Raw genomic sequence first — 17,310 nt, forward strand, 5'->3', positions numbered from 1 at the left:
GCCTACTCTCAGTGAAATCAAGCAGATGTTTTTCAATGTCATACATTATACATTCTGAATAAGCATTTCATTAATGTGGTAACGCTGATTATTAACATTATTAATCAAGCAAACATAATATCACCGTTTCCTATTAAGATTCTAAGTTCTGTCTTAAATGTACACAAAACTACAGGGTGTCCCCAAAGTCTGAATAAATAGGAAAAATCTTTTTTAAGCAAAATGTCTTCCAAAACGTAATTTATATAGTTTTTTTCAGGTAGCCCTTAAAAATGCCTCTGACAAAAGAAGGTATTGGAATCATTTTATGGCTAGATCAGGAAGCTGTCACTGTCACACTGAACATGGCAAGCATTACACATGACACTGCTGTGAAACCTAATAACATATTCAAAAAGACTGGAAGTAATGAAGATCGATTGCAAAATAGACATCCACAAATATCCACCTACATGGTGCTGTTATACATGTATAAAGACTTTTGGGACACCTTGTGTTTGCATAGCCATTTCATATACTTTATTGACACCCTTAAGGTAAAAGACTTGACATAGTTCTTCATACAAATCAACATTTATTTTGCTGATAAAACTGAATGATTATTTGCTCCTGCTCTCGAGTTTCAATAGAACCATGGCGTATCCTTCTAATTTCATTAATGGCATCGATCCCACTGATTTTTCTGCTCTTCACTAAGTAGCAGGCCAGCATAGTTCCGGTTCTTCCAAAGCCATGCAAACAGTGCACTGCGACCCCCTACAATAAAACAGACCAGAGTTAGATGATGTGATTATTAGTACTGCACTAGAAACAATGTTTTCTAAATGATAGATTAACTTGAATCTTAATTACTAATAAGAATTGGTCTATTATACATTTAAAACTTAAAATTATTCTGTCTTTTTTAAACCAATATAGGGTATATTCAGTTTGTAATTGTTTACTTTTTTCTATTTACATAATTACCATATTATTCAAATGTGTGTTTATCTAGATAACCACAAATGCATCACTGTTTTTCGTTTCCCTGCAGGAGGACCACAATAGTAGTAAAAATTACAGAAGTAAATTACGGCCATTGACTGATCAGTAAACCACAGATTATCACCACAATATCACCACCAGACCACTAGACTCCTACAAGGCAAATGTGAAGCCCATTTAATAACCTGTCACAGGCCACCTGTTATATTGCAGTATTGTGCAAAATACAAAATACCATCATACTTATAACAAAATCTATTAAAGACTAATAGGTACCATAACTTTTCAAAAAACGATTATTATTATGTGTCTACCTCTCGCTTATTATTGCAAGTATGAGAAGTTTGGGGTTGTTTAATGATCTAACAGCATAGTTATCAGGCTAATATCTAATGAACCACAACCATGAGCAGCAGAAAGCTGTAAAATGAACAAATGTATCTAATTACATTGGGCATTTTATCAGGTAAATATATAAATAATGACTGTAGCCAATCTAAGCATCTTTTATCTATCGTCCTCTACCCTATTAGTAAAAAGTGATGACCACAAAATTATCTTGGACCACAGAATAGTTTGGTGATGCACCATTCACAGCACAGAAATAAGGTGAACATAAGATGAACAGAACAGGCAACCATGGTCAGGAGAAACAGGATAATGTGATTATTAGTACTGCACTAGAAACAATGTTTTTTAAATGATAGAATAACTTTAGGGTATTTTTTCTTTTTTTACCTCTGCTTTTGAATTGGCCTCCTCCACTATGGACAAGAAGCGCTTGATTTGATCAAAAGTTGGAGCACAGAAATCGTGTATTCTAATGTGATGCATAGTCAGCTCTGGACACGAGTCGTGGTAAGGGGGCTTTCTTTCAGACAGAGTGATTAAATGTTTGATTCCGTTATTCAGTAAGAATTGATAATGGGCTGGCATCCTTGGCATTCCCAGTCCAGCTAATTTATGGGATTCAACCCAAGAAAAGTTGGGAGGTGGAGAGGCTGCCATTGTTTTCAACAATCCACCAGGGACCTGCAAACCCAGATTAATAAATTAGTCGAATCACCACCATATTTTGTTACTTGACTTTCATTGTGAATGTTGCACTACAGAATGCACCCCTCAAAGTCAAATCAACATGCTGTCATTCCTATTTTCAGAAGTTAATAACAAGTTAATCGAACGCAATTAAAGAACATGTAGTTATTTTTACATACTTTGTTTTGGGATTTAAAAGTGCACATTTTCATCATCTGAGTGACACTACTGTCATCATACTGACAGAACAGTGCTATTCTAGAACTTTCTGTATCCTGTAAATGTTGTTCCCTTTCCATCTATTGAAAATGTAACTCCAGGAAAGCTTTATTCTCCTTTAAGTTAAACAGTTTTTAATTAAATTGCTTTTATATTAATTTAAATAAAGGCACCATAAACATTTGAATGCTATAGACTTTGCAGTTTGACACAGCTAGCTATTATGTTTTGCTTTGACTAGCCGTTTCTTTGACTATAATTCAGACATCCGGACCTGCAATAAATCCTAAGGCGTATAGCAGCTACGCTAGTTACATAGAAATGGCTCGTTGTCCCAACTTACCTCAGTCGATTTCTAAAATTCGCTTTCAATAAAGTTCAAGTTTAACTACATGTTTAATGTTAAGCACACCCCAAAGAACCGTATACATCTGTACGAGTGAGTAGCCCTACAGTATAATGGTTACCGCTTGCTAGGTAGCTAAGCTAAGCTAGCTAGTTAGCAAGCATGTAACTAAAAATACTCTCTGGGAATTGTCACCAGTCGTTAGTTATAATGAGAGTACAGGAAATAGACCCGGTTGTAAACCCGGTTAAAAATCTAAATAATGGCATTTGTATGCAAATTCTGCATGTAAACATTGAGTAACAACCGTTTTAAGGGATAATGAAGAGCGACTTAAATATGTCAGGATGGCCGAGCGGTCTAAGGCGCTGCGTTCAGGTCGCAGTCTCCCCTGGAGGCGTGGGTTCGAATCCCACTTCTGACAGCAATCTTTTTTTGGTTAACTATTTTAAAACTACAACGTTCGTGTCAGTATATTCATTTTAGCATGTTAGGAACGTCCTTGGTATATATAATGCATCATATGTTATATATTACTATTCAAATATACATAAAATTACTGTATTATTAAAAAAAACTCGTGGTGTAATGTGTAACTTTGCGCGATGGATTATGCAAGCATTATGTATCTAAACCCTGCGTTTGCTTTACATTTTGTATACATAGAGCTTGTCAGTTTTTCAAAGTTCACTATATCACCCTTGTCACAATTATGTTTTAATTACTAATAAGAATTGGCCTATTGTACATTTAAAACATTAAATCATTCTGTCTTTTTTAAACCAACATAGGGTATATTCAGTTTGTAATTGTTTACTTTTTTCTATTTAAATAATTACCATATTATTTAAATATGTATTTATCTAGATAACCACAAATGCATCACTGGTTTTCGTTTCCCTGCAGGAGGACCACAATAGAATTAAAAATCACAGAAGTAAATTACGGCCATTGACTGATCAGTAAACCACAGATTATCACCACAATATCACCACCAGACCACTAGACTCCTAAAAGGCAAATGTGAAGCCCATTGTATAACCTGTCACAGGCCACCTGTTATATTGCAGTATTGTGCAAAATAACCATGTAGAAAACACAAAATACCATCATAATTATTATAAAAAAATCTATTAAGGACTAATAGGTACCATAACTTTTCAAAAAACGATAATTAATATGTGTCTTCCTCTCACTTATTATTGCAAGTATGAGAAGTTTGGGGTTGTTTATGATCTAACAGCATAGTTATCAGGCTAATATCTAATGAACCACAACCATGAGCAGCAGAAAGCTGTAAAATAACCAAATGTATCTAATTACATTGGGCATTTTATCCCATAAATATTTAAGTAATGATTGTAGCCAATCTAAGCATCTGTTATCTATCGTCCTCTACCCTATTAGTAAAAAGGGATGACTACAAAATTATCTTGGACCACAGAATAGTTTGGTGATGCACCATTCACAGCACAGAAATAAGGTAAACATAAGATGAACAGAACAGGCAACCATCGGCATCACTTAAGAAACAGAAAGCTGTTCTTTTAAACTTTTAATTATATTTATAAAGTTTATTTGTACAGCTCTTTGGTTACAAAACAAATTTATACAAAGCAAGACCTATAACTGTTCCTGTAATAATGACGTACAAGTGTGTAAATGAGAGGAAGGGCAGTGGAGTGGTGCCGTTGCAGGGAGAGGGGGTGGAAGAGTTTACAATAGGTACCTGGGGTCAACAGTGCAAAGTAATGAAGTGTGTGTTAGAGAAGTGAAGAAAAGTGTGCAGGAAGGGTCGAGTGGGTGGAGAAGAGTGTCAGGAGTGATTTGTGATAGTAGGGTATCTGCAAGAGTGAAAGGGAAAGTTTATAGGACTGTGGTGAAACCTGCGATGTTGTATGGTTTAGAGACAGTGGGGTTGAGTAAAAGACAGAAGGTGGAGCTGAAGATGTTGAGGTTTTCGTTGGGAGTGATGAGGATGGACAGGATTAGAAATGAGTTTATTATAGGGGCAGCGCATGTAGTACGTTTTGGAGACAAGGTGAGGGAGGTGCGATTGAGATGGTTTAGACATGTGCAGAGGAGGCACAGGGGGTATATTGGTAGGAGAATGCTGAGGATGGAGCCACCAGGAAGGAGGAAAAGAGGAAGGCCAAGGAGGAGGTTTATGGATGTGTTGAGGGAAGACATGCAGGTAGTTGGTTTGAAAGAGGCAGATGTAAAGGACGGGGGTATGGAGACGGATGATCCGCTGTGGCAACCTCTAAAAGGAGAAGCCGATAGAAGGAAGAAGAAGAAGAAGAAGTACCAGTTGGGCCAGTTCTTTCTACAGTGCACCTTTGTAGGTTAACAAAGATATTCTAAAGACTAAAATATTTTTTACAACCAAAAGTGTGATCTCACCATTAATAAACCTTATAAACATTTGTTTCATTAGATACAGCTTTTTACAAACTATTAAAACCATGGCAAGAACACTTCATTAATCATTAGCTCCACTTAGTTTGGTCCAGTCCAGCAGAGGTCACTGCGTCACTATTTAAGATTCTGGTTCTGCAAGCGGCAGTCTGCTTGTTGCCGTGCTGCACTGTTAACAAATAATGGTTTTATATCTCCATTATTGCTGTAAGAAATAGAATGGGGAGTTAGGGGTAACTGAATTAGTCCAACAGTAGGACTGGCAGGAGTCACTGTCCTCTTGTTTTCCTGTTCAGGAGGATTATGAAGCGTCCAGAAGTGTTGATCGTCAGGTTGGCGATGAGTCTTCATGTGAGCATTGCGACTTTTCACTTTAAGAAAGACTCTGTGAAATCAAAGTGAAGACCTGGTTAAGCCTTGCAAATATGAACAATACAGACCATGTAAAAATGTATGTAAATTTCACTTGTTTCAACTGTTTCTTACTTTCCACATTCACTGCATGGGAAGATGAGATTTGAATCAGTGTCTCCACTTGTTGAACTACTTGAAGGTGAGCTTTTTACAGAGCCAGAAGCAAAGCGAGGAGCTGATTTGGGTTTGCTATATTCAGCTGGAGATTTACAGAGTCCAATTATATTACTTTGGTTCCATTCATTCTCATTAAACATCTGCTAAAACAAAAACAAACAATATATTATTATTATTATCATTATCATTATAATAATTATTATTCTTAGTGAAACCATAGTGAACATAGAGCATAAAGACAAAATATTCTTAAGTAATTATGGTGTTTTAAATTATGTAAATTATCAGCACACCAAATGGAACATTTGCGATGTTTCCACACGGATGATTTTAATTGCCAGATGTGTGAATCATGCTGAATTTTGCTGCTTGATTTATTGATTTATTTAAATATCTAAGTAAAGAAAGGACGCCGTGAATAAACGTGTTGCGTTAAAGGTTTTGATTTTGCCTCTTTTATATTTATTCATTTCTATTTTTAAGAAAATAGTCAGACAGAAATGTGCGCTGCATTAATAAACTAATTTGCGTTAACGCGTTATTAAGCTGTTGATTTTGACAGCCCTAACATATGTATCTTATATATATATATATATATATATATATATATATATATATATATATATATATATATATATATATATAGAGAGAGAGAGAGAGAGAGAGAGAGAGAGAGAGAGAGAGAGAGAGAGAGAGAGAGTACATACTAATATAACAGAGACACCTTAAATTTAGCATGTAGAGCAACGATTAAAACCGTTGCGACAAAATCAACAGATAAGTTTCTGTTTCTAACAGGAAATAAAGCAAAGCCCAGGAAGTTTCACTGTCAGATCAAGACTTCATGTGACCTTATCATTAGAATCTTGTTTACTGTATATAAATTGACTCACAGGACCAGATCTGGATTCTTCACAAACAAATGCACCACTGACAGAATCAAAAGGCTCAGAAATTTCCACTGCTTCAGTTTTGTTCTTTGTTTCATGCACAGGCTGTTTGATTTTCGCTTCCTTCAAGTGTCCCCTATTCTAAAAAAGCAAATGGCACATTGAAATAGTTAGTAAGACCACAACCAAGGACAGAATAACAGTACAAGTGGTAAGTAAATAGGTTCTTTTAACATTAAAGATAATTTATTGGGGCACATTTACAGCTTCAGTGCACAGTTCTCCTAATTACTCTAACAACATATTGTTTCCATTTCCCCCTATTATTTTAAATAATACTAACAGGATATTGGTTCATATAAAATAATTGTGGCCCTTCAATCTGTAGCTCTGTCTAATCAATACAAGACTGTGTACTGAGAATGGTAAAGGTAAAGCACAAACTTAGAAACATGGGGACTGCAAAGGTAGAGGTGGACAGAGGGTAATGCTAACTCACATCTTTCACTTGACCTGGAGTTATTGGACCTGTGCTGAATCTTCGGCCCAGTCGAAGCTTCTCCTTCCATGTGTAGTAATACTCGACACACTGGGCTACTGACTTTGTCTTCACCTAGCATTAATGCACATCTTATTTGCATCACTACAATAAGTCTGTTTAATGATTGACATTGCATGGTCAACTATGTTGTAGAATGCATTGTGCTTATCGCAGAGTATTTACCATTTTCTGGATAAGATGAAAATCTTTGTTGTGAATGAATAGGGCCTTATTCAGTTGTCTTTTCTCCTGCAGAGTCCATTTATCTGATCCTAGGTGAGTGAGGTTAAAAAAAAGAAATGACCATTATAAACCATTATCAATCCAATTCTGCATAATGTTTCTATGGATTTTAGAAAATTAGATAACAGCTCTGATACATTATATACTGTTTCTAAAATGTTATATTACACTAGTAATGCAATCATTACCACCATAGGGAGAAAATCAGAACAAAATACTATAAGTTAGCTATATTACAGGTTTACAATTGAAAATACACAAAGGCAGTCAAATACCAGCATAATGATAATTTGGGTGAAGGTTAGACACAAGTTTATGTGTGGTCAGCGAGAGTAGTTTCTCCAGGGTTGTCTGAAAAATGATGTAAAAACCAGCTGTAAAATAGCAAAATGTAATAAAGCTAGTCATGAACATATTGCTCATGTTTGCAAGTTAATTAGGCATTCTTACCAAAATATCCCCATTACAGTCAAAAAGACAATGAAGAGTGTATTCTGTGTTTGTCCCTCCTCCTGGAAGCACACTGGAACATGCCATCTTCAGAAGATCCTCCACTTGGATCAGCCAAAGTAAAACAAATGGGCATCAGAATATGTAACATTTTTAGAGTATTCTAAAATCAGTGTATTGTTCAGTTAAAAATCTTTTACAGTAACATTTAAAATTAGTGTCTTAACTGAGTTTACCTCTCTGCTGCTTCTCAGGGGTATCCAAATGGAAAGGAGTCCACAGAAGATTAGCTTTATGGATGTCGTCTGTCATTTTAGAGCGATTCTGAATATCTGGAATGTCTGCTTGAAATTCGCACCCAATATTGATCCGGCTGCAAAATAGTTCCCGAAAATGTTACATTATTTTCACTCCTTGTTCCATTTTTAATATAAATTATTTTTATTATTCACATTTTTTAACTTACGGTTTAATGCTACTTGATTTATCCCCTGAATCTAATGCTACACTGCAGTCACGTTTGTCACCTGTGACACATTAAAAATATTAAAGACACATACGAATATTTTGTGTTTAGTGTATATGTGTGTCTTAAAGTATATGAATATTTAAGTGGACACTTACTGTCCTTGCACAAACGAACCCGTGGAACAGTTTGTGCTTCAGTGCATGGATGCCCTGCATTAACATTAGTGAAAAGCCCAGAGCCTGGACGTACAGGGCTGAGCATCGGTGGAGGAGTGTATGGAACGTCATCTCCGCAGCTGCCTGGTGAACGTAGTTGGCTTTGGAAAAGCACTGGCCCTCTGGATTCAATATCTGCACCGCATGGTGAAATTAAAAGTGGCACTAGGCAGTGGCGATACCGCTTTTTCTCTTGCTTTGCTGCACATTCTCCAGTCTTTGCTGAATTCTTTGCCTAGAGTGATTAAATTCACAAAATAGCTTTAATTAGCAAAATTATTTGTACTTTTTTCACATCAGTGGGTTTAACAATTTTTTAATTACAAAATATTATTGTTTATTATTCATTTATCAAGCTGGATACCATGGCATCAGGTCTGATTTGAAAAACTTTGTCATTGATTGGCATTCCCTGGTAGCAGAAATCTTTTTGTTTGAAATGCAGCAATCATTTTTTACTTTTTTTTTTAGTGTCAAGCCATTTTATTTGGACATGATCTATATTGCAGTGGCCAGACAATACCAAGTTCAACTTCACAAAATCCTTCCATATTTTTAACCTCTTCAGGTGATGTGACACGCTAAATAATATATTTTTTAATTAAGATAAATGAGAGATATTTTTTTTGGACTGTTTTCACTTTCTGCACTGTAAACATGGCCTGATTATATTTTTTATTTTCATGCTGTGACATGAAAATAATGACATTTAATTTATGGGTGATGGGCCATCAGCATACTGTACACACATGAATAAAAAGAAAATCAGTTAATTAGGAAAGTAAAAAACAATAATTTGTAAGTTTTGTAAAAGCCATATTCACACAACTGTAGTCAAAGATTGATAAATGATTCCCATTATTAAAAAAAAGAAAAGAAACTTACACGTGAGGGTGGAACCTTTGGTCGCTGTGAATGAGTCTCGCCTGAGTCATTTAAATCATTATGGCTCACGTGGTTATGAAAGTTATTAGAAAGCCTGGAGGGAACTGAGTAATCCTTTACAGGAATAGACACGGGGAACACAATGGGATCACCTGAAATCACTTCTTTAGACAATTGAATTTGTTCATCAGTCTGTAAGGAAACCTAAAAGGAAGAAGAATGTTATGATTTAAACATGAATAAGATTTACATTTTAAATTGCTTAGTTGATATTTACTTAACACTGTACATACAGTGGAGGAAAGTATTATTTGATTCCTTGCTGATTTATATATATATATATATATATATATATATATATATATATATATATATATATATATATATATATATATATATATATATATATATATATATATATATAATTTATATAATTTGTATTTTTTTTTAATTATATAATAATTTATATATAATATATATATTTTTTTCTGGATTTCTTTTAATATTCTTTCTCTTTCTGTTAAAATAATCCTACCATAAAAATTCTAAACTGTTCATTTCTTTGTAAGGGTAAATTTACAAAATCAGCAGGGGATCAAATAATTATTTTCCTAGCTTTAGAACAATTTATGAAGATATTTGGTTTATGCTGCAACCATGTGATACTGCGGGAAATATAAAACTTTGACTCAACCTTTTTTAATTCATCAACCAATAGTACTGAAAGAATAATCGAAATTATTTCATGTTAGTCTTGTGATTTTTGGCATCTATGGCTGTTGCTTATGGGCTGTAAGAAAAGGCTTGTGGTTTTTCATTTGCCATATCAAGTTGCCTTTTTTTGTGAAAGTGGGAAGTTCTTGGCAATGATTAGTTTTCAAATGTAATCTCAACAAACGATTTAAATCATATATCTAAATTTTATTAGTAACTCAATGTTAATGATCTTACAGTTTTAAACGTTGTGGAAAGTGTCCTGAAACCTCCATGGGAACGCATGTGGCCATTAAGAGCAGGCAAGCTCTTAAATTCCCGGTGGCATAAAATGCACTTCATCTTTGTTTTTGCCCCTTCAGCCTTCTGTGCTTCCATCCTAGTATAAAAACAACCAAAATAAGCTAAAATCATACATAAAAATTTAAAATCTATTTTAAAAATTATGTAATAACAAATTGCTAATAATGTGTATGTCCAACCTGTAGTAGGGTAAAAACTGGCCTTCTTGGATATCTGATGAGTCCATCTTAATAAAAGAAAGGAAAACACTTGTAAAATTGTGCTAAAATGAAATCAAAATAGAACCACAAATCTTCTTTTTTCATGTACTACCTGTCCACAAGATGACTTGTAAGAGTTGAGATGATGAAGTCCTCCTCCTCTCATAGCTGGTGATAATTGAACAGTTTGATTGACCCCTGACCCCACACTTTGATAATCTGAACTATAGAAATCCTCCTGTTTGTGGTGGTAGTTTAAATCCATATAAAGCTCCTCCTTTGCATTGGAAAAACCTGGCATTATATCAATAGATGCCAACTGATCGTCAAAAGATGGATTTTGCTTAAAAGGAAATGAGTGTGATAGTTCATTAGTCTGTTGGTGCTGGTAGAGATTGCTCTGGTTGGAAAGTGTGAAGAAATTTTGTAACCCCTGGAAATTGGAGTTGTGAAGACTGGAAGTCTGGAAAACTGTTTGCCCAGATGTTTTATAGTCCTCAGTGTAGCTATCAGTTGGTGATTCAACAGACTCATGGCCTTCTTGAACATCTGGTGGTATTTGCTGTTTTTGCTGTGCTAATGAATAAGGTGTAAGCTGCTGCTGATGGATTTGATTTTCTTGCTGGTGGAAAAGATATTGGTTCTGAGACTTGTAGTAGGGTACTTTGTAAACTGGCACAGAGTTGTTCTCTCTCGGCTGGGGTTTGTGATGTTGATATCCATAATATTGCTGGTGGCTTTGATAGGGATTATGAGCCATATTTTGGTTGTCTATGTGGGGGTGCACAAGCGGATTATGACACTGCTGTGATCGACTCTGCATGGTTACAGGACTAAATGGCTCTCTATCTGACCCAGATGAAGATGTTCCTCTCTGGGGTGACTGCAAAATCTCTGGAACATGATTGTCTACTGCATTTTTTTCACTTAAACTGTTACCAAACACAGTATTTGGGTTTTTTACAGGAAATGCTTTGGAAAAGGAATCCAGTCCATGTACAGTTTCCGCAACATTGAAGGTGTAGGCAACATGAGAATTCATAGTATCAGTTAACATGGAAGAGACAGACTTCTCAAGTTGATTATGTTCCCAAGATCCTTCATCATGTCGTAGGTCAAGTAGTGGAGAAAGCTGATTTTGTGGAGTGGTAGGAGATGGCATATACTTTTGGTTAACTTGAGGAGACAGTGGTGATGGTTGTAATGGCATTGTACTATGCATGGCATAACCAGATCTACCATTAGTTAGGTCATTAATCTCATACAGGTTTTCTGTCATATTGAAAATCGAAACCAAACAATTAATCTAATCTTCTTATTCTGGCCTAACAAGCAAATTTACCTATGGGTTAGAATTGCTCTGAATTTTATTGCACTTATTCAATATAATTAACAAATTTGTCCATTATTATTTTCCAGGTATTTCTTGCATAAATGGTGAATGTCGAAAGACTGTGGGGGTCATTCCCTATTGAAAGACAAAAATGATAAGAAATTCAAGCAATTAGTAGGATAATCCTTAAGGAACAAATATTTATGAAACTTCACACTCCACATAAAAGAACATAGAGATTTATGCAAGACTCCACATGCAAGTCCAAATCAATTCTCAAATTCCTAAGGTGCATGGTCCAAGTTAAATCTCAATTCTTAAGACATGAATTTTTGCTAAGACATCTTACTATAAATACTAGTAAAATCTTACTGTATTATTTCCAGTAGAAATTAATTTTTTTGCAAGAATAGCCTTACCTCTTAGGATTACATTTAACTTCACAATTAAGTGTAAGAAACATAGAAAAAAATTCATGATTATTTAACATTTCTTAATTCTTAGGGTCAAGTGTGTTTTAATTATTTCTCAGTTAGGATTCTGCCAAAGTAGAACCTTCAAGACTTCCGGACAAGTCTTTGCAGTTTCTGGCAATGTTTACTGCCAGAGAGTGGGCAACTGAGACAACTTTTTATAGCCATCACCCCTATCTTATACACAGTGTATAACCTATAATTCACTAAATCTTGCACCACAGTTATAAGTGAACATTTGGTCTGTTTTTATATACACCCTGCTTTCATCAAAAGCAGCAGGTCCTTTGTTGGAAACTAGACAGTGCCCCACAGTTATGGAACAGCTTTCCATCAACAGATATACACTGTTTAATGTTTCGGTCTAAGCTTAAATCCTGTTCAAGTTTTGTTTCCAGAGTGTTTTGCTTGCGTTGTATCAAGAATTATGCAACTTATATTTAAATCCCCAATCCAAACACAATCTCTTTTTAAAAAGTTAAACTAACATATTTTATAATACAGCCATTATATGTGTCCTCATATAACCATCCTCAGTTGGTTAACAGATTACATGTGCATATGGCAAACCACAACAAAATTGGTTTCACCCAGTGATCATTGCTTGGATATCATATCTAGACTAGAAACTTATTGATCATGGTATAAAGTAATTATGTACATGTATTTTCTCGATTTGTTTGCCATCAAAGAGGGCCAAGTTTTGGAAAATATAGGCAAATTAAAGTTAAACAGGTTGGTTGTATGTAATTGCCATTACAGTCAGTCAGTTTGTGACCTCTGAAAAAAGTAACACTTTAATGCCTTGGAAATTGAATTGAATTATACTTTACTTTCATAGATGGTTAATAGTTCAGTCTTTTTAGTTTTTTTTTAAAACATATACAGTATGGAATGATGTTCTTAAGATAAATGCAGATAAATCTGATTTGTCCACATGTAAAAATGAATGGTGTGTTTTCTGTAAGTTGGTCTTTTTAGCACCTACAAGTCACACCATGACTCAGTCCGAGACTTCCTCTCTCACCCACACTCAAGAATATGTATGTAATTTAGATATGTACTATTCTATCACTTCCTGTCATATGCAGTAGTTTGAATAATTAAATGACATGCAGCATGTACAGTAATGTGTAGAAGTCTATAGGCATGCTAAAGAAGTTACAAATCTTTCTATTTTATAAATAGGTCTTTTTTTTAAGTTAATTGTATTATTCAATCAATACAGAAGCATCTTGAAGGCCTAAAATTATTTTTTTTCAAACAAAATGTCACAGACATTTTTGTAACATGTTTGTTAGTACAGAAAGCAGCATATTATATAATACACAACAGTTCTCAAATCTGTTTGGTTTTGAATGTAAAAATAGAAGTGTGTCAAAGACAGTCATAGTCTCCATAAGAACTGTGGCAGATTCTTTAAGATGCTCTGTAAAACCTACTACCCAATTTTCTTCGAAAACTATCCTTTATTATTTCATTGCCTTTTTTCCAAAGGATTTTTTTAAATGAATTTCTTTGAATGTGCAAAATACTTTTGTATTGCAGCACATGACTATACGCAAAACAAAGTAATTATTTGTGTGTGTGTTTGCTACCTTGTGACTTTAATACAAAGATCACCAATAAACTTATGAAAGCCCGGTAAGTTACTTTATCTGAATAAATCAACATGTCTGTAACAATCTGCTATTTCAAGACCTAAACTACAGACCTGTATTGAAGCATGAAATGAATTTCTCTAATCTAATAAATTCTAAAATTATTAACAAACATGATTGTATTATGATTGATGTTATGATGTATTTTTATTGACACTGAACACAAAGATTTATATTTTGAATAATAACAAAGATATGTGGCAAAGTTATTGACACTAATGAACACTTTTTTAAAGTATTGATGATGTCATTCACAATTGGTCTTATTGGTCTAACACATTTAGGGTTGATTCCAAAATTGTGTATGCACTTTATTAGGAACTAACACGAGCAGGCCTACAACCGTTTCCCAGGATACTTTATAATCACATTAGCAGTCCTTGTACTCGAAGTAATATGGCATAATTTAGACAGAAAATATATGCAAATGTATTTTAAGGTAATGTAAATAGCCAGGTTACTGAGTTAATCTGCGAATCAGATAAAACATTTCAGTCGCAAATGGCTCGAGTGGCTTTGTGGTTTTGAGAGTTTCCATCCTTAGTTTACTGTGCTGTGTGACTAAGTGAATAGTGAATGTCAAAGACTTTAGCCACTTAGTGGAACAACTATAAGACCTTTCCATTTGACCTTGATTGCATATGCGATACATAAAAGAAACATAAAATTACAAACAATGTATAACAAAAATTGTCAGTCTATTTAAAGTGTGCATGCTTATTATGAAACAGACAAAAAAATAAATAGTTTTCTTAGTAACAGCTTATTTACTATATTTCTATAGAGTCTGTATTGTTTGCAGCCCACTCAAAATCTATACTGGAACATTCACTTCCTTAATTCAAAAGGATCAAGTTGCATGACTAACTTCCTAGTCACTAGTAGTTCATTTGTTCTCACCTAGTCGTTTATATATGTTGTTTATTATATGTATTAACTAGCAGCATATTTATTGTACACCTAATGCAGCAACAATGCAACAATTGGCTACTCTAACCTATAATTGTTATTAATTTCTATGCAGTTATTACAAATTTATAATTCAAAAAGGCCTTGTACTAAAATACTGTATGTGTTAGACTGCTATACTAAATATATAAAATTTGCAGAATTAAAAGAACATAAAATGTTTATTAAGGTATTAGGATGCTACAAACTTCGAAAATTGCATTCATGCACAGTAGCATCGATACTACAATTTTCTGGAACAATACCGGAGAGAGTATTTTATGAGATATTCCATAAATTGTTGTTTTGATAAGGGTTTTGGAGAACACGGCATGATATCTTAGTCTGCCATCGATGCGTTGGGATCTGGTGTCTGTGAAGGCCTTAGCGTATGATTTACATTTACCTTTCATACTCATAAACCATTCAGTGAGCCTAAATACCCTATGAATAAAAGTGTCATCTTGGAAGAGGCCATTTCCATTTGGATTCCAAGCATTTCGTTACAGAATAAAGTTAGAACTTTGTAATAATTTGCAGGGACCCTTCTTAATACTTACTCTATTCAAGCACAATACCTCTTACAATAATACCTAACCACCAGTTTGTTTTTAAATTTGGCATCTGTCTAATGACATGAGACATTAATATATATGAAATTTATAAATAAACATGCCAAGTCGATATTTGCAGTGACAGCCTTTTGTCCTATTAAAAGTTTTTTACTTTTTGTAGATGCATTATGTTGTTTATAATTTAATTTGTCGCTCATCTGTTATAATCACCAATACACACATGATAATTACACACACACACACACACGCACGCGCACACACACACACACACACACACACACACACACACACACACTATATTCAAGTGAACTTAATTTAATTATTACCTGTATATACCAACCACAGACATCTCAGCTCATGTACTACCAGTAAAAAAAAATGTAATAAAAAAATGAAGCACGACTACTATATGCATACTGCTTTCTAATCTAATTCAATTTAATCTAAATTGCAATCATGATGGCTAATCAAAAACATGTTAACTAAGTATCATTTGCAAATTGCTGTCTTAACTGCAACATAGCAATATGATCACTGGCTTACCTCTGTTTACTGCTTTCAATAAGTTTGGTCCACTTTGTAAGCCAAGTCAGCAAAGGCAGCATTTACTACACATTCAGCGTTGTCCAAAAACATAATCTTAGAAAAACGATAACTAAAGAAAAAATGATGTTGAGATGTTGGCCAAACGGAGGAAGTCAACATATGTACTGCTGACTAAGGAATTCTAGATATCTCCTATATTAAGTCCTATTTCTGACAGCTTAGGGGGGTTTAAGGAAGTCCAGGAAATGCAGTCTTTTTCTCTCTATGCTCTGAGGCTTCCTGAGCATAACCACAAACTATTTTCTCAACCTAAGTGTTATGCTGTTCATTGCAAAACCTGCCTGTAGACCAGAATTATAAGAGTTGTGGACATACTTTTGTATTTTTTAAACTGTACAAAGAATTACAACAAAACTGCCCTTTTAAAAAATATTATACTTTTGCATCATTTTTTTAACTAAGAGAATAATTATCCTCTGACTTATAGCTCACGTAATACCTTCCTGATTCACCAATTTTAGAATTGATTATCTCATGTGGCTATTTAGTGATATGTAATTTGGTCAGTAGAAATTGCTAAACCAACACACATCATGTCTTTCTGCAAAATAACAAATTCAATTCAGATGGTCAAGCATAATTGTTCTGTGTTCTCTAATACTATGTACAATGTTTAGTAACAGGGTATCAATGACAATTTTTATTTCAATAAACAGCAGGTGCACAATGGCAATGAGTAGCCTTTCTACAAGTTTGTACACATTTCTTTCGAAATCATTTTCATGAACTACATCTTTTTATTTTTCAAGTGCAGTTATTCGAGTGTAAAACAGACTCTTGTCTTAAAAGCTTCTGACTGCTTGGGGTGTGTTCAGATAGTCTTTATCACTAATTGGTGAATTCCATGTGTATTGTTTGCACCACATCATTACTCCACATGATGGCAATGTAGCCTTTTTGTACAACTTTTCTTTCTTACAAAAGTTAGAAGTGACAAACTGCACCAAAAGGAGATTATTGCACGTCTAATCAACAATATAAGTATTAACTAAATCCTGTTTATCGGGCTAATGGTTCTTTTTTTTATTTTCGGCTGAATTGGTTTCTTGTTAGGAAGTCACCTGAACATCTCTCTGGCATTACTCATTTCTTCTGAAAGCCCAGTCATTTAGTATAAAAGGGATTGCAGGTCTAGGTCAGTTAAACTGTTAATCACAATTAATAATACATACCATAAGGCAAGAACAGACGGCATCTCTAACTACGAACGCACATTGAAGCACAGAGCAGCAGCACATTGAGAAACTGCTCGGAAATAAGGAAGTTTG

The 17,310-nt window shown here is 34.4% G+C and overlaps 2 protein-coding genes and 1 non-coding gene across 6 annotated transcripts; 1 reads left to right on the forward strand and 2 right to left on the reverse strand.

The window, feature by feature from the left end:
• Positions 1-491: 491 nt before the first annotated feature.
• dusp23b (dual specificity phosphatase 23b) lies at positions 492-2,948 on the reverse strand. 2 transcript variants are annotated; one of them, XM_046855175.1, is made up of 3 exons: positions 2,585-2,948; positions 1,723-2,016; positions 492-756 (listed from the first exon to the last, which is right to left on the reverse strand). In XM_046855175.1, the coding sequence occupies exons 2-3, from the start codon at positions 1,990-1,992 to the stop codon at positions 568-570; spliced, it is 459 nt and encodes a 152-aa protein (XP_046711131.1). In that variant the 5' UTR covers positions 1,993-2,016; positions 2,585-2,948; the 3' UTR covers positions 492-567. The 2 variants fall into 2 exon arrangements, with proteins under 2 accessions (XP_046711131.1, XP_046711130.1); XM_046855174.1 differs by lacking the exon at positions 2,585-2,948 and adding an exon at positions 2,202-2,520.
• trnal-cag lies at positions 2,929-3,011 on the forward strand. The gene has a single exon. It is a non-coding gene; the product is annotated as a tRNA-Leu (tRNA).
• A 1,721-nt stretch (positions 3,012-4,732) lies between these two features.
• LOC124389720 (transcriptional-regulating factor 1) lies at positions 4,733-17,291 on the reverse strand. 3 transcript variants are annotated; one of them, XM_046855169.1, is made up of 15 exons: positions 17,215-17,291; positions 10,559-11,914; positions 10,426-10,472; positions 10,181-10,322; positions 9,230-9,433; positions 8,285-8,579; positions 8,127-8,187; positions 7,897-8,033; positions 7,661-7,764; positions 7,486-7,561; positions 7,151-7,239; positions 6,926-7,039; positions 6,430-6,567; positions 5,492-5,679; positions 4,733-5,390 (listed from the first exon to the last, which is right to left on the reverse strand). In XM_046855169.1, the coding sequence occupies exons 2-15, from the start codon at positions 11,723-11,725 to the stop codon at positions 5,123-5,125; spliced, it is 3,030 nt and encodes a 1,009-aa protein (XP_046711125.1). In that variant the 5' UTR covers positions 11,726-11,914; positions 17,215-17,291; the 3' UTR covers positions 4,733-5,122. The 3 variants fall into 3 exon arrangements, with proteins under 3 accessions (XP_046711125.1, XP_046711124.1, XP_046711126.1); XM_046855168.1 differs by lacking the exon at positions 17,215-17,291 and adding an exon at positions 15,980-16,255; XM_046855170.1 differs by lacking the exon at positions 17,215-17,291 and adding an exon at positions 15,980-16,252 and having other exon boundaries at positions 5,492-5,676.
• Positions 17,292-17,310: the final 19 nt, after the last annotated feature.

Source organism: Silurus meridionalis, chromosome 8, assembly GCF_014805685.1.
Source record: "Silurus meridionalis isolate SWU-2019-XX chromosome 8, ASM1480568v1, whole genome shotgun sequence".
Lineage (NCBI taxonomy): Eukaryota > Metazoa > Chordata > Actinopteri > Siluriformes > Siluridae > Silurus > Silurus meridionalis.